General features: G+C 35.3%; 2 protein-coding genes, 1 non-coding gene and 1 pseudogene across 5 annotated transcripts; 3 read left to right on the plus strand and 1 right to left on the minus strand.

Annotated features, from left to right (window-relative positions):
* Positions 1 to 1,013: 1,013 nt before the first annotated feature.
* Positions 1,014 to 7,087, minus strand: LOC145572053 (uncharacterized). 2 transcript variants are annotated; one of them, XR_014096678.1, is made up of 4 exons: positions 6,267 to 7,087; positions 5,716 to 5,965; positions 2,716 to 3,375; positions 1,014 to 1,438 (listed from the first exon to the last, which is right to left on the minus strand). XR_014096678.1 is itself a non-coding variant. In XM_081631071.1 (3 exons), the coding sequence occupies exons 1-3, from the start codon at positions 7,049 to 7,051 to the stop codon at positions 3,184 to 3,186; spliced, it is 1,227 nt and encodes a 408-aa protein (XP_081487197.1). In that variant the 5' UTR covers positions 7,052 to 7,087; the 3' UTR covers positions 2,547 to 3,183. The 2 variants fall into 2 exon arrangements, 1 of the variants encoding a protein (XP_081487197.1); XM_081631071.1 differs by lacking the exon at positions 1,014 to 1,438 and having other exon boundaries at positions 2,547 to 3,375.
* A 1,192-nt stretch (positions 7,088 to 8,279) lies between these two features.
* On the plus strand, positions 8,280 to 10,623 carry LOC145570374 (large ribosomal subunit protein uL14). Its single transcript, XM_081629431.1, has 3 exons — positions 8,280 to 8,412; positions 8,537 to 8,821; positions 10,283 to 10,623. Exons 1-3 carry the CDS (start codon positions 8,400 to 8,402, stop codon positions 10,405 to 10,407), a joined length of 423 nt encoding a protein of 140 aa, XP_081485557.1. The 5' UTR covers positions 8,280 to 8,399; the 3' UTR covers positions 10,408 to 10,623.
* LOC145573595 (small nucleolar RNA snoR137) lies at positions 9,926 to 10,065 on the plus strand. The gene has a single exon (XR_014097578.1). It is a non-coding gene; the product is annotated as a small nucleolar RNA snoR137 (small nucleolar RNA).
* Positions 10,624 to 17,356: 6,733 nt separating the features above from the next.
* LOC145572054 (pentatricopeptide repeat-containing protein DOT4, chloroplastic pseudogene) lies at positions 17,357 to 22,972 on the plus strand (annotated as a pseudogene). Its single transcript, XR_014096679.1, has 3 exons — positions 17,357 to 17,461; positions 18,524 to 20,748; positions 21,472 to 22,972. The product of XR_014096679.1 is annotated as a pentatricopeptide repeat-containing protein DOT4, chloroplastic pseudogene (transcript).
* Positions 22,973 to 26,037: the final 3,065 nt, after the last annotated feature.

Below are 26,037 nucleotides of genomic sequence, written 5' to 3' on the forward strand. Positions count from 1 at the left end.
ACTCTCCGTTCTTGATTAATTACAACGCGAGGGGATGAACAGGGATTAAGGAGAGGAGGGAGATTCTGTAGATAGAGAGATAAAAAGACAGTCGTATGTTAACAAACCTGCAAATAAAGCAGTGCTACAAATATGTTGCAACTTCTTAAAAAGTTATACTGTTGTTGAAAGGAGTTTAATTACTACATGATTTCTGGAAGAAAATAAAACCATGACTAAAGCACCGCACAACTAAATCATATCTGAATACAGCCAAGCAATATATTTTTTAGCACCACATTGAGCTAAATACAATAGACTGTTAACCAATTTTTTGTGCTGGAGCATATGTATATAGGTCAAACAGAACAGATGGAGAGGAAATTTTCCTGGTTGCAATATGAGAATTTTGATACAGAAAAATATCCTTGTTTATTTACCGCAGGAAACTTTAAAGTTACTATTTCATTATTTACCGCGGGTGAATTATTTGGAAGTTGCTATAACAAGGACGAGCTTCCGTAGTAGGACAAAATATGGAAGAAACTAGCTTAGCCAAATTTTTATGCATGTCTAGCCAATTTTCAACTCTTCATTCTAGCATTCTAGTGCAATAATAGAACTAACCTTAAACTAAAAAATAAATAAATAAATAAGAAAAAGTTAAAAAAAAAAAAAAAAAAACCCTAATTTGTCATCATATTCCATGGCTAAACTAATACCATGGGGACATATATGATATGTGCATATGTGATGTGTAAGCAAAACTTGCTTAGAAATCAAGAGCAAACTAACATTTTCACTGACACAATTAAGACTGTTACTTTTCTTGATTACATACTTGTATATTAAAGTTCATAAGCCAGGTAAACAATTATGTTTGCGGTATTAGGGGTAAAATTGCTACCGATGTTAGGGGTTTTACCCTGATTATCCCATATTATGCCAATTTTTGCCCCCTTAAATTGTATATCAGGCTGATTAATGGCAGCTTCCTCATATTAATCGATGGCAAACGCTTCAATCATTAGAGTTTCTCATAATCTAATGCCCAGTATATACATTCCAGTATAAGTACATAACCATGGTTAATCAAAGGGGACACTTCTTTTCATATATGTCCTTCGAGCCTCTCTTTCTTAACGTAAAATCATTCACTCTCTTGTACTCTCGTAGAGACTGTCGTCGCCACCACTTAAATATAGGATACTTGAAAAAATATATCTATCAAACTGATCCATCAAGTTTGATGCTCATGAGTTGATTCTGTACAGTACCAAACTCGTCTGGAGGCTCGTTGAACACATCCTTGCAAAATTCAGATATCATGGCAGGCTGGCAGCCATTTCCCCTTTTTTTTACTTGATCCCTCTTTGCTAGAAGTAGAAAAGTTGATCTTCTTCAGTTTTTAATGTGCTAGCTTCATGCTCAGATCGATCAGTGCAGCAGGATTCTTAACCTGTTTGTGAACAATAGATAATCAATGACAAAGCACAAACTGCAACCCTAGAAATAATAATATCTTTAGTAGGAATAGATAATCAATGCAATAGCAACTGTGGCTGCTACAGTGTACACATTCTCGAATGTCAGAGATGAAGCTATATGGCGTTGTAAATCCTACTATTAATATCTTAGGTATAAAGGTGTCCAGAGCACAGTGAAGAATAGATATTACAGTAGTATCTTAGGTATAGTTGTATAAAGGTGTCCAAGCTGATAGAGGTTGGTTTTTAATCATTAGGATAAGCTGTAAGTTGTATCGCTTATGCCTGTTGTATGATGGCAATATATCAACAAAACAACATATTATGTTCTACAAGAATATCAAATCCACCCCAAATGAACAAATTGCAGGTTAAAAGTAACTTTTGAACACAAATTTGATCACGGTCAAAGATCTAAAGATGGAAGAAGCTAGCAAATAAATTAAAGAAGATTTGACAGCCTTATAACTGCAATAGTAAGTCATGAAATTGCAGCACAGAAAAATCAAGGCAAAATTTATCACATAGATGAAACAGACATGGTCACCAGAAAGAAAATACTCTAAAAGAAGAGGATTTTGTACTTATTGGAAGTAGGATGGTACAAAACCAAATTGCACAAAAGGTGTCGATGAAAAGATAAAGAAAATGAGTCACACCTCTAAAATTACCATGAAAGATACTGGCAGTGATAGGAGGTAAATGTGAAGGTTTATAATGCTTTTAGAGGGTTAAATTGATTACTAAAAAACACTGCGTAGCTCTGCAAAGAGTACCAACATAAATAAGCAAGCAAGGTAAAACATATAATGAGAATATTGTTCAGATTTCTCCCAGTAAGATTTTCTATCACTCCATTATCTTTTCTTGTTTATATGAAATACTATTTCCTCCTGTGAAACAATTCCATTAATCCAGCATCAATTATTCTCTGAATTTCAATCAAATTATGTTCCATTGAACCCCACAATGCTTCACCCTCAAGGCATTAGTAATTGCAAATCCACCAACATACAGCCTTCTAAGTTCTAACCCTTGAATCATTATACATATATAGTGTGAAAAAAGTCCTTTTCTTTGTTGTGAGAGGGTTGTTAGGCATCCTTAAATTCATGTGTTGGCTATATCCTCTACTAACCATTATTAGACACTTATAATTCAAGTCCTTACCAATAACCAGCATAAGCAAGCACTCAAATTGTATAAATGCAACATGAAAATAAAACTCATGGCATCTTCAAGGAAATACCTGAATATGTGGATAGGTGTTTGCAGCAGCTTTATCCTCAATAATCATACAATTAAAAAAAGCCTTGGTACTAAGGAGTAGTTCAAGACTTCAAATTTGCCAAAATGTCTCCAGACAAATAAGAAATTTCCAACCTGAATTCAAAAACTGGCTAAAAAAATAAGAAAATACAATAAATAAATAACACATCTGCTTGATCCCAAAATTAACTAAGAATTTGCTCATTAGTATAATTCCTCTTAAAGTCTACATTAGCTCAAGGAGGGCAGAGTACAAAAAATACAACTATACACAACTGACAATTTCGCTCTTTCAACCATTCCATCCCCACCTCTACTCCCCTAGAAAAGGAAAAAAACTCCCACTTATTACATATAATACTACAATCAATAGAAAAGAATTAACAAGATCCATTGTCTATGTTTAGTCATATGATATACTCACATTTTACACTCTGAGTCTGAATAATCAAGATATAATAGTCTGCAAGCTTTCATCAGCCGATGATAGTAATTCCCTATTGTGCGGTCTTGAGAGAGATTCATGCTCACAACCAGATGGCGTGATAGGCCGAATATTTCCTGGATTAAGTGGAAACAGGAAATTGTAGTAGCCATCCATCATAGCTTTTAAATTGCAAGTTTCTGCGACTTTTGGAATCTGCACGCAATGTATCATATAAGCATTAGTATATGCACAGAATACCCCTCTGGCCCTCCCCCTCCCTAGACATAGAAAAACAAGAAAATTGAATGAAAGGTAAGCAAGAACAACAGCAAATATGATTCCAAACTGATCATGCAAGTAATGATTAAGCTGATATGATTATCAATATGTGCACTTCTGAACATAGAATACTAGACCATATGTTCAAGAATCAGCCAATATAGTAGTTATAGAACTCAGAAAGTACATATCAGTATTTTCACAATCCAGTTGTTACATAGCATCCATATATTTCAAAAAAATAAAAAATAAAAATAAAAACTAACCTATGTGATCATTTGCTTCTTCAGTATAATCATTATAGCTTTTAATAGGCTTGATGTGATGTACTAACAAAAAATCACCGACATCCAATATGGTGCTATATATTAAAGAATGAAAAATGTCTAGTTACATGCACGGAGTAGGAGTTTACACAATTACACCCTTATTTTTGTTGCATGCCTTAGGGTACAGCTAAGGCACGACCATAAGAATTTTACTGATTAAAAAAATCGAGCAAAATTGCCTTACGTAAATGGTTTGAAAGAAACATGTAAAGAATAGCATACAGGTGATTCTTAAGAAAGTATTATCTATTGTGTCTTCTAGGTGCACTAATCTAATTTTATCCTTGTTGATGCAACGAACCGACGTAAATGGAGGGGTACTATTGGTAGTGCATAATAAATCTGTTAGGATTAGCTTGGAGAGGAAGCAAGGGGTTAGTTTGTTGGCTTTGTTCTATAGATACTGAAGATTAGAGAGGCGGAGAGCATGGGAAATACAGTGAAAAGTACTTAGTTCTAGGGAGTTACCAAGCCACTCAAATGCTTGAAACCTATGAATTCTTTCTTCCAAGCAGGTACTCATTCCAAGACACGTAAGAAGTCTCATGAAGGTCAACTCGGAAATTCCCAACTAATAATAGAGACAAGAAAATAACTTCATTCAACACTCATTGGCAAGCTAATGAAGTATCACCTTACTGCATATTATTAGAGAGATCCCATTAAGCTAACCGACACTAAAACATTAGCACTGCCTTAAACATTTAACAGAATATTCAAATGTTAGTTTAGCATAATGAATATTGTGACATACTGGCATGGGGTGTAAGAAAAATGCATGGCATGACTCAGCATGGCCATGATTCACAGGTGAAACTAGAGTTCTCTCATTCCCTAAAAAAATTGCCCCAAACCCAATTATTAAGAACCAAGAAAAAATTTAGCTGGGTGGGGACAATTATAGACGAGGAGATAGATAGAGAGAGCAAGTAGGGTGCTAGTAGGAAAACTTACCAGATAGGGGGTATGGGGTATGGGGTTTAGGGACATCAATTTTTGGTAGATGGGCAATCTATTTGGGAAGAAGGGGGTATTAAGCAACAAGTGTAACAGTGGTCTTAAGTAAACCTTCAGGGTAAGAGCTCTTGCATCACTATTCAATCTTAGATGTGCAATGGCCATCCTAGCTGTTTTCCCTTCAAAAGTACATTCTCGCTAGAGAATTAATTGGATGTATGGGTAAATTTCTACTCTAAGAAGTTAAGAACCTAATAGAGCAGGAAGAGGAGCAAAATATTAGATTCTGGCTGTTGTGAACATGGCAGGAAAACACATTTGAGGAGATGAATATAGATTTTGAAGTACATGTGAACAGAAAAATTAGTCAGGGATCTAGAGGAGTCCAGGCTCCAAGTTTTCCCACATACATGTTTCCACAAAATGAATAAGAGTCTTAAATCATCACCCTGATAGATTGTCCATTTCAAGCTGCATTGGAGGTGGTCAAACCAAAATGCCTGGACTTGCTAGGCTTGGTTACCTAATTACTTTCTCAATCAAATCTAGTATTTTCCTTGTTTACTATGATGTACGCAGCCAAAATCATTAACCATTCATCTGACTTAAAGCAGCAAAAATCTCTATTTGATAAGTTGCGTATTTGAAGTCTGATCATGTAGAACCTTTTCGCTTTAGTGGTTCAAACATTAAGCACTCTGATCTACACGAACTCACAAACCCATCAATTGCCAAAAGTTGACAGTCTTGACACTTATTCTTCTTTTGTGAAATTAGGAAGTAAGAACTTAAGGAATTATGCTGCCATTCAAATTCAAATACAACGAAGTGAAAAAGAACACACATTGCTTGTATATCTCACTGCATGGGCTCAATCAATGCATAAAAATGTATCAGGAAAAAAGGTTGATCTATACTATACCAGAAAAATAAGCATCACAAGAAGTCAAGAATCAATGAATAATGAAAAAGAGAAGAGTAATGCTACCTGATAAATGTCTCGCATATATGCATGAAGATTGGTATACTCAACTATCTTTTTCTTTGTGCACTTGAACATAACATTATAAACAAGATCAAATCTGATTAAGGTAGTGAACAAGCAGACATCAGCAATTGTCAATGAATCTCCACAAAGGTATCGGGAATGCTCCAAATGATCTTCTAGCGTGTCTAGTGTGCCAAACAAGTCACTCACAGCTGCATCATAAGCCTCTTGAGTTTGAGCAAACCCACACCTACCATAAAATACATCGCGCCAATATCATTATGCATTCTATCCATTCACAGTGCATACTATCACAAAACAATGCCAACTAAATGGTCTAAATCCATTGATCATCAAATCAAATAATTACTCAATTTAACAATAGTCTATTAATAACACAAGAAGCAAACCAAATTAACTACCAATGATTATAAATACAAGTATAGACAATCACCTATAGACCCCATCATTGAACATTAAGAAAAATATCAAACAATTAACAAAACAACTCCTATAGCATATATAATTTCAAGCCATAGATAGATGATTACCTATAGACCCCATTGTTCACATAAGGATAAATAACGCGATTCCACTCCTCAATCCTCCCCTTCAACGAGGGAGGTTCGAGGTCCAAACCTGGATTCTTGGCCAATTCATTAAACCCAGAATTAAGCAATTGAACAATATCATAACTCTCATTACACACAACCTCCTTCTTCTCCACATCCCACAACATAGGCACAGTAGACCTCCCATCATACCCATCTTTCCTAAGCTTATAAACCTCCTTCAAAGTCTTACACCCATTAGCATTATCATCAGTTCCCATCACCCCATCAAAAACCCACAACCCATCCACACCCGGCGACGCTACCGACACCGGAACCACCTCCTCAAGACCCTTTAGAGCCCTAACAATGAGGGTTCTATGAGCCCAAGGACAAGGAAGACCCACATAGAGATGGAGGGTAGTTAGGTTATGGCGGGAAAGGTTGTTGATTTTGGCGCGAAATTGAGAGGTGGGTCTTGAGTAACTACCAGTGGGGTCAGAAGGGGCGAGCTGGGACATCATAAGAAGCCACGTGGTGGTCCAGATTGATCGGACGGTGGAGATGAGGAGTTGGGGTGGAAGGGTATTTGACCATAGGAGTTTTGTGAGGTTGGTGAGGAGAGTTTGGACATTGTTTGGGGTGGTGGAAGTTGGTGGTGTTGTGGGGCGGTTGACGGAGTTTATTGGGCGGAAGTTGCGGCGGAGATGTTGGGGATTGGTGGTTTTAGTGGTGGTGATTTTGGTGGTGAAAAATGGTGGAGATTGGAGGAAAGAAGTGGACATGGTTTTGAGATTTTTTTTGGTGTCTTAGTTTGGTGTTCAATTGGGTTTGTTATCTTTTGTTCTAACTTCTATGAAGTCTCCTGGACTCTTGGTAGATTGGAATCATTGGATGATTAGCGTATTTTAGATGGAATTATAAAAATGCATTGATAATGGAAAGTATTTTTTTGTTTTAAAGGAAATGTATGGGATTATATTTAGACAAATTAAGTTTCGTCAAAGTTTGTAGGTTTTGGAGAAAAAAACTCATACATACACGCTCTAGAGAGAAGTTTGTGTCCCATCTAGCAACCAAGTGAGATATAGTGTTACCCATACATTTAACATGCTTACAAGTAAAATAATTAAAAAAAATATACTAGACTTTAGAATGTCCTCATAAATAAAGAAAATAGGAGCTGCTCCCTTTTGTTTTCTTTGGATTGCCTGTACCAAAGTCAAAGCATCACTCTCCAACATAACCCTCTAGAAACCCAACCTTCGAGCAAGTATCAGACCATATTTCGCAGCCCCCACTTCAGTCAAGCAGCCTCCTAACCAACGTTCTCCCTCTTTCTCTTTCTTAATCGAGTAACATTGTTGATATGGTGTTATTTTTAAATAATTGTGTAGAATTTAGTTTGATTTTGTATTGTTTCTATTTTATGATTAAAAAACTATATTATAATTAGTGGATATGTGAAAGTTAGAGAGAGTAAGACTCATGATTGTTCTTGAAAAAAGTATATTAGTACTCCCTTAGTCCCTATATGTTATTCCAATTTGATATTATTTTATTCATCTTAATGAATAGTTTATTGATGTTCAATTGTTATATGTTTAACATATAGGGACGGAGGAAGTGTACATTATAGACAAAGATGCTCGCAAATGAAAGATAAATGAGAGAATAGGGAAGATGAGGAATCGAACCCCTATCAGGGCTATCACACATGGGGAAGATGGAGGGACTAACAATCCCTTTACTCCTCATTCCTCACACATGGGGAAGATGGAGGGACTAACAATCCCTTTACTCCTCATTCCTCAAGTTCAATGCACATTCTTTCAAAAAAAAAAAAAAAAGTTCAATGCACATGAATACACTACTTCAAGTCTTCAACACAATCCAAATCCACAATATGACCCGAACCAACAAGATCCGACTTACACTCAACCCACCCACCCATTGACCCAATTGACAAATGCTCAGCAAAATGATTCACTAGCAAATTAGCAAGTACTAAAATCCAGCCCACCAAAAAAAACCCCTCAACAAAACCCTAACATAAAAACGCCTCTTTCTCCTCCTCCTAATCACTCCATACAAAAACAAGAGAGAGAGAGTGGGAGAAACCCAGCAGCAACAATGTCGAAGCGAGGTAAACCCCATCAACCATCTTCTTCTTCTTCAAATTTTAATCACCCCCAATTTCTTAGTTTATTGCAACAATCTCATAAACCCTAAAAATGTTTGATCTTGATTTGATTTGATTTGATTTGCAGGACGCGGAGGATCGGCGGGGAACAAGTTCAGAATGTCACTGGGTTTACCAGTGGCGGCGGTGGTGAACTGCGCCGACAACACCGGAGCAAAGAACCTTTACATCATTTCAGTGAAGGGTATCAAGGGTAGGCTTAATCGTTTGCCTTCAGCTTGTGTTGGTGATATGGTTATGGCTACTGTTAAGAAGGGTAAGCCTGATCTTCGTAAGAAGGTTATGCCTGCTGTTATTGTTAGGCAGCGTAAGCCTTGGCGCCGAAAGGATGGTGTTTTCATGTACTTTGAAGGTTTGTTCTTCTACTTTTTCTGGGTTTTGTTTTGATTCTTGAATTGGGTGTTTTTTCTGGGGTTTCGAATGGTGAAATGGGTATTTTTCTTTTAATTATTTTGAGTTTTGAAGAATAGGGTTTCTCTAATTTGTCCTGATTTGTGTTTTTTGATAGTTTGAGTTTGGTTATTGTTGATTTTGTTGGTTTGATTAGTATTTGTTGTTGAGCATTGTATGTGTAATTGTTTGTTATGGATTGTAATGTTAGGTAAGAATGTAAATTCATTTGATTGAATGTAGTTTACTTAATTGAATGTTAAATGAGAGTTGAGGTTACTATGTTGTGTTGATGTTATTGGGTTTTCTTCATTGTTTACTTCAGTATTCATATTGTAGTTTGTTGATGCTTATGTGGTAAAAGTCTTAGTTCCGAATGTTCGTTGTTATGGACTGGTTACAAAGTGGTGCTTTCTGTTGCAATGCTGTGTGCAGTTGAGATTAATCATTATGTTTAAGCTAGGAAATGTTGTGGTGGGATAATTGAAGCATTTCAGTCAATTGGTATTGATTTATTGTATACATTATTATTGATCTCTGTTTGATTTTTTATGTTTGTCTCCTTTCGCAAGTTTATGTATAATTGGTTAGTAGTTTAGTACATCTATATAGGTTTGTTTTTGTAATCATTTGGATGTCCTGCAGCATAGTGAAGCCATTTTTTTTGCTTGTTATGAATATTAGTTACACTTTATTCGTTCCCATTTTTTAAATTTTCATTTCATTTATATAGCCTTTTAAGCTATATTCTCCACATAATTCATCCATCCAAATCGAATTTTTGATGGTAGATCACTGTCGAATTTAAACCAGCAATGTGTTAGCTTAATCACAAACTAAAAGTTAAGTAGGTGCATTAGTGTATATTAGAAGTGAGCAATAAGCTATTAAGCTGTAACTGTCTTTTTTGGGAAAGAAAAATCTAAACAATCAAAGAGTGAGTTTTTTCCTTACGATTTGGTTTCAATTAGCCTAGGAAAATAATTAAGTTGTAGCAGCATCCATAATCAAGCAATTTTAGTGTTGTTCCCACTGCTTTTGTTTCAAATAATATGTATCTCCTTTAGTTGCTTCTTTGATTCTTGAATAGAGTGACTGTATATTGGTTGGTCTCTTTATTTTGTTGGAAGCATAAAGCAATTTTGCCCAGGATTAAACAGCATGATGTTGACTGTGGCATTGTGCTACCTGTCTCCTGCTATATCTATTTTACGTATGGTGTTGTCATATAATGTACATGTACAACTAGGATCTTGTATATTATCTTCAGTCTCCACACTCCACTCGGTACATAATCTATCTTTAAATTCTGTTTACTATTCTACATGTAGGATCTTATGTTCTTATATTGTGGCTCTTGTACTCTGTTGTGCTCGTTTGGTTGGACCTTGGTATTAATCTTTGCACTTTGGCTGGTTTGCAGATAATGCTGGTGTCATTGTGAATCCAAAGGGAGAAATGAAAGGATCTGCTATCACAGGACCCATCGGAAAGGAATGTGCTGATCTATGGCCAAGAATTGCAAGTGCTGCTAATGCTATTGTTTAAGTGTGCTTCTGCTCTTTGTAGCCCTATTTACATTTCTAGTGATTTTGGTGTTTAGATTGAATAGTTCGAATTTTGTTAGGGTCATACTTAATATCCTGGTTGAACTTTGAAAGTATCTTTAATAGTCTGTGCTAAAGAAGGAACTGTGTTTCAACTATTGTGGCTTCAATGCCGACTTTTTTCAATCGGAATTTTGTTTGGAGGTCTTTCATACTACATTGTTGAGCATCTAGTGTCGTCATGATCATCGGAATTTTGTTTGGAGGTCTTTCATACTACATTGTTGAGCATCTAGTGTCGTCATGATCATCGGAATTTTGTTTGGAGGTCTTTCATACTACATTGTTGAGCATCTAGTGTCCTAATATGCTGTTTGTGTTGTCAAAGTTCAATATAATTCCATATAGGTCACACATACAGCGCATGATCCCGATTATTTTAGTTATATTCACCAGAATTCAAGGCCTATTCTTTTAATTGAGCTCATGAAAAAGTGGTGCTTTTGAATGAACAATGATTTCATGCCGTATGAGACCTGAAAATTTGCCTCAAATTTATACCTATACTCCATGTTTTTTTTTCAAGGAAGTACTCTCTGTGTTTTTAAAATCTTTGTTCCATTTCCTTGTTTGAAAAGTTTTTACAATATTTAGGGCCTGTTCATATTTACTGAGCTGAACTGAACTGATTGGAGCTGAACTGAACTGAACTGATTGGAACTGAACTGAACTGATTGGAACTGAACTGAACTGAGGGCCTGTTCATATTTACTGAACTGAACTGATTGGAGCTGAACTGAACTGATTGGAACTGAACTGAACTGATTGGAACTGAACTGAACTGAATTAAGCTGAAATGAATATTTTATGTGAGAGGGAAATTAAGAGCTGAACTGAACTGAACTGATTGGAACTGAACTGAACTGATAGGAGCTGAACTGAACTGAAATTAAGTAAATATGAACATGCCCTGAATTGAGCTGAAATGAATATTTTATGTGAGAGGGAAATTAAGAGCTGAACTGAACTGAACTGATTGGAACTGAACTGAACTGATTGAAGCTGAACTGAACTGAAATTAAGTAAATATGAACAGGCCCTTAATTTATTTCTCACCTAGTGGACCTAACACAAATTATACTTTTTTAATTTCATATTCTCTTTCCTCAAATTCTCTACACTAGTTTTGCTGTTAATAATTTTTATTCTTCCACCTGCCCCACTATCTCTATATTTTATTATTTTTTTTCCAATTTCTCCTAAAACTCCGCGCATGAAGAAATGAAGCAAGTAGTTAAAAACCGAGGGAGTAACAAAAGAAAGGTGAATAGTGAAAAATTATCCTATGTATAATTTTACTATGTATAATTTTTTTTTTTTTTATGCAATTCATTTGTTGTAGAGCGTGGTATAAAAAAGAGGCTTTTCTTGAGGTTGGGGGTTCAATCCCCATTAGGGACACTTTGACTCTTTGAGGGTGGGGATCCCTTACTCTTCCCCCTCACTCTCAAAGTATCTGACTTGCAAATTTCGGACCAAAAAAATTGTGAGAGTTGAGGTACTGATCTTTCTCTTTAACCAAAAAAAAAAAAAGGCTCTCCTTGCAATACAAGGGCATTTTTGTTCTTGTACAGTGTGCTTTTCCTCAAGACATACCAAAACATAACATGTTTCAAAAATCAAAATGAATAACGTTTTTAAAATAATCCCAATTTTTTTATTTGTTTTGGAATAATGTTTTAAGAAAATACCTATATAAGTTATCTATGTTAATTTTTCCAATTCATATTGATGTATATGAAGTAAGAAAAAATATCTTTAGAATAATTAGTGTTTAGAGAATAATTGAATAATATCTTATGGAAAGTTGTGAGGTGATAGGATTTATGCTCCTTCATCACATTAGAAGATCGAGTATGTTAAATTGTTAATATCAGTAATATGCTATACGTTTACCACAAACTTATTAGCAAAGGATCACCCATAATCTCAATTACAAAAACCTCTCCATTCTTTTTTTCTCATTAAATGCGGTAAATCTTCGATGGGTTGCCGGAAAAGGAGACGTCAAGATGGCGGAAAGTGGCCAGAGAACAAGTGGTTAGCGCTGGAGTTATGGACGGAGATATTTGCAAGGCTGCCGGTGGCAACCTTGTTAAGATTCAGGTGTGTTGTGTGTATGTAAACAATGGCGCACAATTATTGATTCATCATATTTTATTTATTCTAAACACCTTAAACTATACAAGAATAACTTTACCAAGCCTAATATACTAGTATTGGAAAGAATTCGTCTTGCTAAACCATATAGTGATAGATATAGGGGAAGTACATTTACCATTCGCACAAGACTCAATTTCAGAAAACTAACACAACGTGTTAGGACTAATGTATCGTACTTCATTGTGGGGAGGTGTCACGGGCTGTTATTGTTGCGCCGTCGCAACTTGTATGTTGATGGTCGTTTAGACAGTATTACAACCATGTTGTGTAACCTTTCTATAAGAAAGGCCTTGACACTTCCACCGTGCCCAATTTTGGACGTCGTCAAAGGTGTATTGGGGTTCGTCTCTTCGTGTAATGATTTTAGGGTGGTTGTTTTTAAGAAGGATGATCATAAATTGTCGTCTTCAATTGCAGTTTATTCACTCAATGATGATACTTGGACTATGAAAACCACTAAACAAGAATTTCCTATTGCATTTGATTTAACTACTCGTTACGTGTATTTTAAAGAGGCTGCATATTGGATGGTGTATAAGTATAATGGAAAAGAATATAATCCATGTCCCTTTGTTTATTCCTTTGATTTTAGTACTGAGGAATTTAGCTATGTAAAACTTCCAGACTCTCCAATTGAAATGGCCAAGCATCTTTTCGTGCTCGGCGAATCATTAGCCATCTTTGGTGTATTACCCAAGAGTAGCTGCGTATGGGTCATGAGTAAGGACGGCGGCGACAACGACAATCCGTGGAGTGTATGGTCTGAAGGAGGTTCAAGTGAAAATAGCTATGAAATCTTCAAGCCTTACAGAAATACTTTGGTTTCCTTTGATGAGAAGTCTGGTACATTTTTGGCTATGCTTTCCTCAGTTCCTTGGTCAAGGTGCCTAAGTTTGGGTAACATTACAAGCTGTCAAGTAGAGCGTTTTGGAAAAGATAATCGCGGTTGTACAACTTATGTGGATACTTATGAGGAGAGTTTAGTATTGTCTAGGCCGTCCCATGGCCAAACTCTGATATCATTACCTTAAAATTAGTAGTGTCTGGCGTGTTACATATCAAAATTCAAGTTTAATTATTAGACAATTTTTTTTATACATTTTTTATTTCATATGCTATAATTTAACATATAAAATTAGTAGTGTCCGTGCGTTACTCAATTACTAAAGTAGTTCAATTTAAACTTAAAAAACAAGCTCGCCAAGTCAAAATTAGTTTGTTAAAACCAAATAAAATTATGATTGTATATATTTGTAGTTTTGACACCGGACATATCCAAATAAGATGATACTAACTTCCTAATCCTAAAACACGTTAACTTCCTAATAGGATAATTTTGAGAAGATAGCACTAAAAGGTGGGATTATTCCTAGATTTTTTTAGATGGGACTATTTTAAGAAAACTGACAAAAGGTGGGATTATTGTTGTACTAGTAAATTTTTCTTATTTCTTATGTCAATGTTTGTATAATTTTATCTTAGATTGTCAATATAACTAATATTATTTCCTAAGATATACAAGTACTTGTTAGTTGTTATCAATGTTTTATTTATCTTATTCCTTATAGTTTTTTCCTTAGCATAAGATCATCATCCCCTAGTCTTCAACAACCCATACATGTAACCTCTCCATTCCTTCTTTCTCATCAAATTCGGTGAAACTTTAATGGATCACCAGAGAAGGAGACATCATGACGACGTAAAGTGGCCGGAAAACAAGTGGTTAGTGCCGGAGTTATTGACGGAGATGTTAGCAAGGCTGCCGGTAGCAACCTTGATAAGATTCAGGTGTGTCTGAAAACTATGGTGCTCAATTATTGATTCATCACATTTCATATTTTCTAAACACCTTAAACTATACAAGAATAATTCTACTACCAAGCCTAAAATTACTAGTCATGGAAGAATTGGATATTGTGGATCTATGGAACTATGTTGGTTCACCATTAATATGATATTCGAATTTAGAAGATTAAACAACTTGTTAAGACTACTACACGCTACGAATTTTTTGGAAGTTGTCACGGGTTGTTATTGTGCGTAAGTCTGTATGATTTAAATAATATCTACACGAAAGTCTTTGACACTTCCACCGTGCCCAATTTTGAATTTACAATACAATGGCAACTTTGTATTAGGGTTTGTCTCTTCTTGTAATGATTTTAGAGTGATTATTTTTAATGTAAATGTTGAGGACGGTTATTGTGAGTTGTCGATTGCCATTTATTCACTTAATGATCAAACTTGGAGGACGAAAGCTACTAAGCTTATTCTTTTCCATTTAATTCGACTCTAATGGATTCACATTGAAGGTACGTACGTGTATGTGGAAGGGGTTGCACATTGGAAGGTGATTGATAATAACCGCGATTTATTCACTTATGCTCTTTCCTTTGTGTTAGTTGATCAACTCAACCAAAAATTTAAGCTGATGGTTGAGGCCCATAAATATGTTTTATAGTTTATCACGCCCCCTCACACGAGATCCCGTTTGGGCTAGAAGTGTGGATGCAGCATGGGTCCTCCTCATACCCAGCGCTTAATATTCCACTTGAAAGTGGGGGACGGATAAGATTCGAACCCGTGACCTTTATGTCATGCTGGCTCCGATACCATATTAGAGGACCAACTCAACCAAAAACTTAAGCTGATGGTTAAGGCTCGGGAATATGTTTTATACTCTATCACTCCCCCTCAAGTGAAAGACCCTTTGTGCTTGAAATATGGATGCAACACAGACTCACCCATACAAGGAGCGAATCAATTCCACTTTAAAGGAGGGGCGGATGAGATTCGAACCCGTGACCTCTATGTCACGTTGGCTCCGATACCATGCTACATCCACACTTCAAGCCCATCGGGCTCTCGTGTGAGGGGGCGTGATAGAGTATAAAACATATTCCTGGACCTCAACCATCAGTTTAAATTTTTGGTTGAGTTGGTCCTCTAACACTTTGATTTTATCACGGAAAACTTTAGCTATGTGAAAATTCCGGATTTTTCAGAAAAAATGGTTATCTTTTCGTACTTGGTGAATCACTAGCCATATTTGGTGTGTCGCGCAAGAGTAATTGCATATGGACTATGAGTAAGGATGGCGGCGAGGACCCATGGAGTGTATGGTCCTTAGGAGGTTCAAGTGAAGCTAGCTACAAAGACTTGCTTTGTTGCAGTCGTGCCAGAAATACTTTGATTTCCTATGATGAGAAATCTGCTAAATTTTTGTTACGGGTTTCTGAATTAAAAGGGTGGGTAATGTCCTGTAATACGAGGTCCTGTAATATTATAAATTGTCTACTAGAGCCTGTCAGACGAGCAGACGTCAGTGGTTATAGTTATATAACTTATGTGGACACTTTATGTTGAGAGTTTAGTATTGTCTAGGGCATCTGAGGGGCAAACACTGATTTCGTTTCCACGAAACTACGGATGATTCAGGAAGTTTACAGGACTACAGGTATGTACATAACTTGAACTTAATGTTAATTTGTGCAAATTTTATACTCTTTTAACACTTTATTATTAGCAATATAGTACTAACTGGAATACTTGGTACTATTTAGTGTATGTATTCGACACGAATAATCAATCTTTCCAATTCAGTTTAGGCTTTGCTGAATGCTCACATTGTCAGTGTAGGATGCAAATAAAAAGACTGCAGTACACCTACATCCGCCGCAGCGGATTCTGAGTGTATTGAAGCATTGCTGCTGCATCAGAAACAAATAGAGATATCAAAGCACTCTCACTCTAATGGTTGCTGAAAAGTGGTGATAACATGTCTATAGCTGAAAATGTAAAAGCGAATTAATTAATAATACCTTAATCATACGGAGTATAAATAGTTGTGTATGTAAGCTCAGTGTACAATAATATCGGTGTACTATTACGTAATATGCTTTGAGGTAACTTTAAAGTTAAACTTTAATACAAAGTATAATTTTAATATGTGTTATACATATTGAAAATTTTATTTTTATTCTTTAAGGGAGATATCTTATCATTATCAATAAAATTATGTTCCTTCAAAAAAAAAAAAAAAAAAAAAAATAGTTTTCGATAGGTAACAAAAACTTGACTTTACTAAACAAGTGAGAAAACTTTAACTTCCATCGGATGACTTTTGATCATTTCAATACTGAATACATAGAATATAACTTTACACAATTGATGTCCAACTTTTTTTTTTTGGATTTGTTTATTTAAAAATAGAGAATAAAGGTTATAAAGTACAAACTACAAAGTACATTTATGTGTTCAAAAACAGAGGAAAAAAATATGGAGCACAAAAAAATGGTTGGGTCTTTTTAGTTTCAGATTTGATCAAGAAAGAATTAGGTAATTATGGACCCAATAAACTGGGGTATTTGTCTAGTCTAAATGGTTTTTACCACTCAACCTCTCAGGTAAACTTATCTCGACATTAAACCATCGTATTAAATATGAAGTACTTGTCAATTTTGGATTGATAATTATCGGTGACATAAGATTATCTATCGGTGGTTAAAAGGTCAAATAACCAAATTAAACTTGATATAGTGGAAAAGATTGTACATTCTCCCTACTAGAGACGCTTGAAGAGTTGAAGATGAGGATCCCTTATCTTAACCCTCTCACCCTGGGGTCAAACTTGTTTGTGTTTGACTAAATTTTATGATTTTTTTTGTTCAAGTTGGGCCAGTTTTTTCTTCCTCCCTCTCTAAAGCTTTTTTACGTTTCCGCAACCCACCCAACCCAACCCCTCCTCTCTTTCTCCTCCATTGAAGCGTACTCTGAATTCACCATTGAAGTGGCTAGTGAGCTTTCTCTCCTCCATTAAACCAGCTTCTAAGGTAAGATAATTTTTTTTTTCCATTTCATTAATCATTTAATTTTATTTCATAATGTAGTGTTAGTCGTCAATTTAATTGTAAGTATAATCAATTTAGGGTTCTTCTATGTTAGATTATTGAACTATTTGTTATAATTACTGATGTTACGGAAGATTATAACTAGTGATTTCATTTCTACAATAGGAATTTAATGTGAATTTTAAAGCCTAGTTTAACAATTGAATCAAATTTGGCTGCTAAGTGCTAATTTGTTGCAGGCTTTTGTTTTTGTATTCCTGTATGTACTTTATTCATAGTATAATATTTGTATTTCCTAATTGTGTTTTGAATGGCTTGGAAAGAATGACAGAGAACTCCATTATAGTTTTGGAATAGATGGTAGGAAGATGATATTTGATGATAGATAAGTGGATAGGTAGCAGCACAAACAGTAAGAAGTAAAATGAATATCATAGAGCGTATGAAATCGCGCTAAAGAAGTAATTAGACAAGGATGACTAAAGAATTAGTATATGGAGGAAGAAATAGAAGATAGTTTGGAACGATTGCCCCTGTCCCCGTTTATAATGTTCAGGGTTGAGTGTGGTAAGTTGTCTTGTTGAATAAACCTCCTGTTGACTCTCCAATACAATAGTAGAAGGTATTCAGTAGTCGTCAGTGGATTGACCCGAAATATGTATATGAAAACAATCACTGAAATTTTCTCATCCAAGAGAAAGTAGAAAAACCAATTACTCCCAAATCGAAAGCACAAGCACGCTATTAGCTTTGATGAAAGATTGAAAGGAGAGGAAAGGAAAGGAAAATTTTAGAAGTTACATTGTAGGAGATGACAAAAGGAGGTTGACTCGCTTAGGTCAGGCTATTCCATTTTTAGAATTTTGTGAGTGTTTTTAGAGTTATATATATTGCCTTTGTTTAGGAGATTAGAGTAAGCTATATACATTTGACCTTCCCCTATAGTGGATTCCACATTCTTGTTGTTATTGTCAAGAAGATTAGATGTTTTCATATTCTATTAGACTTTCAATAATCATATTTTGACTCATTAGTTTTATGCAGGATTAGAATACGAAAGTCAGCAAGTGATACTTGCCTCTGAAAGACCATTCTTTCAGATGCAAGTGCCAACAATTATTCAAGTCTTTGATAGATAAACTTCCCTAGTGCCTCGAGATATGGAAGCACTTGCATCTTCACAGCTACTACCATACTTGAATTCCAAGAGATACTTGCCTCTGAAAGACCATTCTTTGTGTAATTTTCGCCCAAAATTGCATGCTCAAGTAGCCTCAAGATCAGAGGATTTATCACTGAGCCATCATGTGCTTGATAAGATGCCTAGGACGGATACTTTTGCTTGGAACCAGATGATCCGAACCCATCTTGCTACCGGAGAGATAGACAATGTCATGTACATATATCAGCAAATGTTAATACGAGGTGTTTGCCCTGATAAGCACACAATTCCTCGAATTTTGGCTGCTTCTTGTCTTTCAAATTCCTTGTTTCTTGGCAGACAAGTTCATGCACATGCTGTTAAACTAGGTATTTCTTATGAAGACTATGTCATTACTGCATTGATGAAAATGTATGGCCATTTAGATGGTGCCAAAACAGTGAAACAGGTCTTCAATACGTCGAGTGTAGGGAAAAGCTCCGTCTTTGGGACCTTGTTAATCTCCATGTATTTAAAGGAAAATAAACCCAGATTTGCTATAGACCTGTTTTACCAAATGGTAACTCTGGGTGCTGAGATTGATGCAGTGGCAATAATGACTGCAGTTGGTGCTTGTGGCATGCTGCAATCCTTGCACGAAGGAAGAAGAGTACATGAGATAGCCAAGTCTTGTGGATTGGAAACTCATGTCTTGGTATGTAATTCCTTGCTGAAAATGTATGTGGATTGTGGAAGCATTGAAAGTGCTCGTGAAATTTTTGATGTAATGTCATCTAGAGACCCCATTTCTTGGACAGAATTGATCCGCGGTTATGTGAAGAATGGGGGATTTAATGAAGGTCTGAAATTATTCAAAAAGATGATGTCTGAGGGCATTCAACCTGATCTACACGCAGTATCAAGCATTTTACCTGCATGTGCAAGAATGACTGCTCATAAGCAGGGCAAAGAAATTCATGGTTACTTGATCAGGAATGGTCTTGAAATGAATGTTACTGTGGAGAATGCTCTTATAGACATGTATGTCAAATCAGGATCCATCGATTCTGCTTCTAAGATCTTCAGTGGAATGACAACTAAAGATGCCATTTCGTGGACAATAATGATCTATGGCTACAGCCTTCATGGACAAGGAGCACGTGGGGTTAAATTGTTCCATGAAATGAAAAAAACCAATCTTGAAATTGATGAAGTTGCATATTCTTCTGTTCTCTATGCTTGTGTGGTAGCTAATTTAGTTCAGGAAGGGAAGACACTCTTCAATTTTATTAAGAGACCTAATGTCAGGCATTATGCTTTTATGGTTTTGCTTCTGGCCCGTGCTGGATATTTCTATGAGGCAAAGATCTTTATTGAGAAAAATCAACTCGGACAACATACAGAGGTGTTAAGAGCTTTATTAGATGGGTGCAGGAATCATCGAAATGTTAAAACAGGGAAGAAAATTATTGAACAGCTTTGTGATTTGGAACCACTTAATGCTGATAATTACGTTCTATTGTCAAATTGGTATGCTAGCTATTCAAAATGGGACTCGGTGAATAAAATTAGGGAAACAATCAGAGACATGGGCTTGGTACCTAAGAGAGCATATAGTTGGATAGAATTCTGCAATAAAATACATGTATTTGGGACTGGTGATGTATCCCACCCAAGATCTGAAAAATTGTACTGGGAACTCCAATGTTTGATGACGAAGATTAAGGAAAAGGAGTACGCTTTTGACGCAGATTTTAGTCTCCATGATGTTGATGAGGAGAGAGAATGCATTCCAATGGGGCATAGTGAAATGCTTGCCATTTCCTTTGGTTTAATTAGCACCCAAAGGAGTGCAATTCGGATAACTAAAAACAGTCATGTTTGTCACAACTGTCATGAAATGGCAAAAGTCATATCTAGAATAGAAGCTCGAGAAATAATATTGAAGGATCCCAATTGCTTTCACCATTTTAAGGATGGACAATGCTCTTGTGGAGACTCATGGTGATGTTGCATTGTGAAGGTATATATGTTTACTGTTATGAACCTCAGGCGCATTACTTGAGAAAAAGACGAGGATCTGCATCTTCTTCTGATGATGCCTGGTTTATCAATCTCAGCCTCTCAGGTATGAGAAATAGAGTTAACTAGGATTTTGCATCTAATAATTTTCTTAAAATCTGCTTTTATTTGACTGAGTTGCAAACCGAAGAAAGAATGTATGGGTCAGTGTGTGTGACATGCGAAGCATATGTTATAGTAACTGTTATTTTTAATACCATGACATAGTAAAATGGCTCATGTAGTTGTGTTCATTCCAGTTTCAAATTTTAAGCTAACTTCTTGGTGAGCATTGCCACTTTTTACTACAGAGAGTAACATGCACTTATTTTGGTACCTTGGCATATTGAAATTGGTGTGAATGATATCCATGTCATAAGTTTGCATATGTAGTTACATTCCTTCAGAGTGCCCCTGACATCGGTGGACACTTCTCAGATTGCTAATTTATTGTTTAAAGGCAATGTTAGAAGCAATTGTTTCTTTCAAATATCCATTTGCAATATCCAATCAACAACAGGCAAATCTATAGGACATGCACGAACACACTTGTACCAAAAATGAGATCATTTAAACCTCTAATTTGGTCTTATTAATGGTCGCACTATCTTTGATGGAGATTTTGCTATCCAACATCAATTTTAAGGGTAGACATCATCAGTAGGTGATTTTGAATCATGTAAAATTCTGGGGTAATTTCCAGAATTCTCTTAGCTCCTGTATTTTAGATGAGTTGCAATGACATCATGTTATTATATCATTTAAACCAAGTCAATTGTATTATGTGCAGGATTGGGAGGATGGCTTAACTGCATAATTAAGCGAGAGTGATTGATGAATCCTAGACTTTTGATTCTTTAATTATCGCGAGTCTCCTTTGTCATGAAGCAGTCACTGTCTCCGAGAACTGAACATCAACAACACACTTGTGATTTTGTGAAGGACTAATCAAGCCCTGCAGGCTTAGACTTGAATTTCCAAAATCTGTGATTGGTTAAGGTGGTCCATGTGAAATGACGGGGTTGCTTGATGTGCAAAGCTTCCGATTCAGTCTTTTGTCAGAGGGTTATGTTGAACGATTGCAATGCTTAAAGTTTTGGGTCTTGTAGTCCAGGTCATTGGGAGGCCAGAAGCCGCAGACTACAGTAATGAAGATGTGATTTTCTTTGTTACTGTATCTAATAGTAATTGCCGCTTCCCAGCAATTATTTTGGCTAAAGAAGTGAAATTTAAGAGCAGGATGCCAAGGGATCTCGAAATTTGGCTCATAAGGTCTGATTCAAGCAACTAAGAACTCTGGCTGGAATCGGAAATCCTAAGTTCCAGTTTTTCCATGGGGACAACATAATCTGTTATTCCAAAAAGGTATGGTGTTATACTAAGCCATAAGGTTGTTTTGCTACAAATCCTATTCCGAGGTTTTGCTTTCAATTCTTCCGATGATGCTTTAGTGCTCAGATTGCTCTCGTTACACACCTCTCACAGAGTCAATGAATAAACCATGAATTAGCTAATGACCTTTAAACTCTCAAGGTATCAGTACATCTTACTGCTTATATACTGCTCGTAATTGGTATGGGATCCGTATCTTGTTACATCAGAGTTCATACCTGAAGTAGAGTTGGCAGTGTGCTGTGCAAGCATGCCGTTTGCTTGAATTCTTCCTCCACAACTTAAACTCAATATTAAGTTCCTAATTACATTGCCACCAAATCAAAGTCCCCATTTTCTTTTGGAATGCCCACAAATCCACTACCATGAGATAAAAGTATATTTGAGCAACGCGCAAGACTTATGTATATATGCTCAAAAGCTATATTGTTTCCTACTTCTTTGTCTGCTTTATGGAACTTTCTGATATATTTCGTACCACTTAAAAAGTTATGTGAAGAGAAGAAGATAGTAATTCGTCAAGAGGGTCGAATATTGCTTTGTCGAATTGACTAGCTTTACAGATATTTGCTTCCTTCTTCAACATTTGGACAACTGAAATGTTCAACACACCTACAAGAAGCAAATTGCGCAGCATATTGGATAACTAACGTCGATAACATTTGGTATCTACTACCTCTGATAATTTTTAATTGCAGCTTTGCGCTATTATTTATGAGGTATTAAATATTCCAAAGTTATAATTAAAAGTTTACATAGGTAGTATATATTCTTCCATGTAATAGTTCTTACCGTATTTATTTTCAATTATTGTTATCGATGCATTAGTGTTCCCTTTATAAGAAGGATGGTCTCCTAATACTTCTTTCTCCGTATTTTATTATTCTTGTAATAAAATTTATAATAAACTAGCATTTTGGCCCGTTCAACGAACGGGTTGAAGCTCATTTTATTTTTCTTGAAATGTGTTACTTATTTGTGTTGTATGTGTCGGTGATTTTTTTATAATAATTTGCTTAATTTTCTTACTTATAATTTGCAAGTTAGGAATACATAAAGATTTTAACATTAAATAATTTGTTATTTTAACTTTTACATTAAAAGGGGTATAAAGAGAAGTACAACTTTTTTTTATAGTGAAAATGAAACACTAATTGAACACTCCATTTCTTACTCAAATTTGCAAGTTAGGAATGCATAAAGACTTTATCATTCAATAACATTTTATTTTATCTTTTACTTTAAAAGGGAGTATAAAGAGGAAATATTAATTGTTGTGTTATGTGGCATATGGGTGAATTATGATGACATGTGTCATATAGGTGATTGTGGTTTCGCTTTTTAAATACTAAGTATAGATGAGCTATCAATTTTATCATGTGGTGAACATAAAAAATGTAAAATTAGCATATTCCAATTCCAAGCCTAAATTTGATATGTTGCAGGTCGTTATTTAGTGACTATAATATAAAAATAAAAAAGTAATGCACGAAATTGGAAGAACATTGGAACAAACAATGATCTTAATTTCCACGTGTCAACAGGAGTTTACGTCTTTTATCCAGGTGCAGGAAATCAGAATAATTTCACCAAATTGAATGTGAAAATGACACTAATTCTTGTCTTCTTTTTTACATAATTTATTAATTTGTACGTATTTCAAAAATAAAAAAAAATTAAAAAAAAAAATCTAAAATGGTCGGTATGAAATCCAAGAATTTTTTGTTTTTTTTTTTTTCCAGGGTAAAAAATTTTCACCTTTATTTGTCGTTGATGATCTTTTCATTGACGTCAACCTTTATGTGAAATAGAAGCAAAATTAGACACAATTATGGCTTATAAAACCAATCAATTGTACTAATGGGGCCTCTTTGCATAGTCTACGAGTGTTGACTGATGTTACTGCACTAACACAACACATGGAATCATCTCTCATTTTCCATTCCTTTGAAATCATCATGTCCATCCAATGCACCTCATGTATTGTTCCTACAAGCATTGATTATACTCCCTCCATTGGAAACGGAAATAATAGCCGATTGTCCAATGATTCTCAAATATTATGTTATATTTTGTTTAGTAAGAATAATCCCCCCTATCCGTTTAGGTTAAATGATGCAATTTGACTGACACATTTGATAATGGACGACTTTAATCATTCGTATTTTTCATTAACTTTGTAAGATTGAGATCAATCTAAAACATTTTATAATAACACATTGTTTTTATATATTGGTGAGATTAAAGGTTAAATAAATGAAAACAAATTATTGATAGTGAAAAAATTGGCTTATTGCATTTATAACTTGAAACAAAAGGGGTAAAATTTGATAACATACGAACATGCCTAATAAATTTATCATTGTTGCAAGAAGTATATACGTCATAGGGATATAATGATTGTTATTTTTGACAAATGGTTGATTATGAATTTATAATACCCCTCATCACTAGTGGTTCATTTCGAAGAACTTTAGTAGGAAAATATCCGCAACAAACTTCCCTCTTCAATTACATCAATGTGATATCAATGTAATCAAAAGGTTTTGTGTGAGACCGGACTCACGTGAGACCGGGCTCAATAACAAAAGTCCAATAAAAAGGCGCGGGCTAACTAAACCCGATCGCGAGGCCCGCAACATCAAAAACATGATAGTGGACTCACGTGAGTCCGTCTCACCCAAAACTTTACCCAATGTAATTTGCTTTAGAGTTTTATAACCAAGACCACAACTTTGGTCATGATACAAATTATTTAAGGTATGTCTATGTCCAAATTTAACCATTAATAATTTTAATTATCAATTAACATAGACAATTTATTTTGGAATAGATTGAAGATAGACAACAGACAGAGTCGAACAATCTTTTATAATATACTCGTACAAAGTATTATAAAAAGGAAGTCAAACTATTATATAGACATTAGAAAAAGTCAAAATAGTGCATTTATTTTTAAAACAGATATATTAAATTAAAAAATTACTTCCCGTTCAAAAAAAATTAAAAAGTCACTTATCATTGTAAAATAGTTGAACATATATACTCGTATGTACAGGTGTCAAAACCACACCCAACTCGACCCGATCCGACCTTATTAGACCCAATTCGAACATCCGAATTGACACATCTACTCGTATGAGGGATACGAAGTATTATTTAGCGACAAAGCTAGTATTGGTTAAATATGCCCCCTTATCCAACACTTGAGAAAGCGATGTCCAACAAGAATAATGCTGATGCTCTTGTGATATTATAACACATCATGTAAAGTTCCCCGCAACTTGCAAAGTATATGTAGTACTACACTTCCTAGTGAAAAACAAGCATCTGAAATTCACATATATAGTACATTACATACCAAAATTATCTGAAAGATTAATATTGCAAGTTAAGTAAGAGTGATCAATCAATTAAGCTATGAAGATATTAGGATGGGATCCAATGGCAAGCATGAAGAGGCGAATCGCGTGTAGTGGTGGTGGAGCTTCATCTGCAACATCTTACATGAAAATACATAGAAGAGCAACACCACAAGAATGTTGTGAAGGAGGTTCATTTTTATTGGTCAAGCAGTTGTTTTGGAAAATTCGCGCTAAATGGAAGCAATATTGCTTGAAACGACAAAGAGGTAACGCGATCAACTATAGCTACGATGCTAAGAGCTACAATCAAAATTTCGACAGTGGTCGTCCTCTTGATCGACCTTCACCCTTGGCACCTTGAAATCTTTTTAGAACCTTTTTTTTTTTTTTTTTTCGAACTTAAGATTTGCTCACCGTTTGTTCATTTGGCACAGCCCTTTTTTTTTTTTTTTTTTTTTTTTTTTTTTTTTTTGGGCCAAGTTGGTGATGATTTTGGTACTGCTAAATGCCTAAATCTTGTATAGTTAATATAGTACTACCTTGCATTTTTCGTGCTTCGAATTTTGTTAATTAAACTCCTAAAGTCTTGTAGATTCCGT

Source organism: Chenopodium album, chromosome 12 (genome assembly GCF_948465745.1).
Source record: "Chenopodium album chromosome 12, dcCheAlbu1.1, whole genome shotgun sequence".
Lineage (NCBI taxonomy): Eukaryota > Viridiplantae > Streptophyta > Magnoliopsida > Caryophyllales > Amaranthaceae > Chenopodium > Chenopodium album.

What these genes read in the sequence shown, in the direction of transcription:
- LOC145572053 (XM_081631071.1), bottom strand. Translation starts at nt 7,051, where the DNA reads ATGTCCACTTCTTTCCTCCAATCTCCACCATTTTTCACCACCAAAATC. An exon ending in GTGAACAATGGGGTCTATAG is followed by an intron (nt 5,966 to 6,266) that starts GTAATCATCTAT and finishes ATTTTATGGTAG; the next exon opens with GTGTGGGTTTGCTCAAACTC. An exon ending in ATATGCGAGACATTTATCAG is followed by an intron (nt 3,376 to 5,715) that starts GTAGCATTACTC and finishes CATTGCGTGCAG; the next exon opens with ATTCCAAAAGTCGCAGAAAC.
- LOC145570374 (XM_081629431.1), top strand. An exon ending in TGTTTTCATGTACTTTGAAG is followed by an intron (nt 8,822 to 10,282) that starts GTTTGTTCTTCT and finishes GCTGGTTTGCAG; the next exon opens with ATAATGCTGGTGTCATTGTG.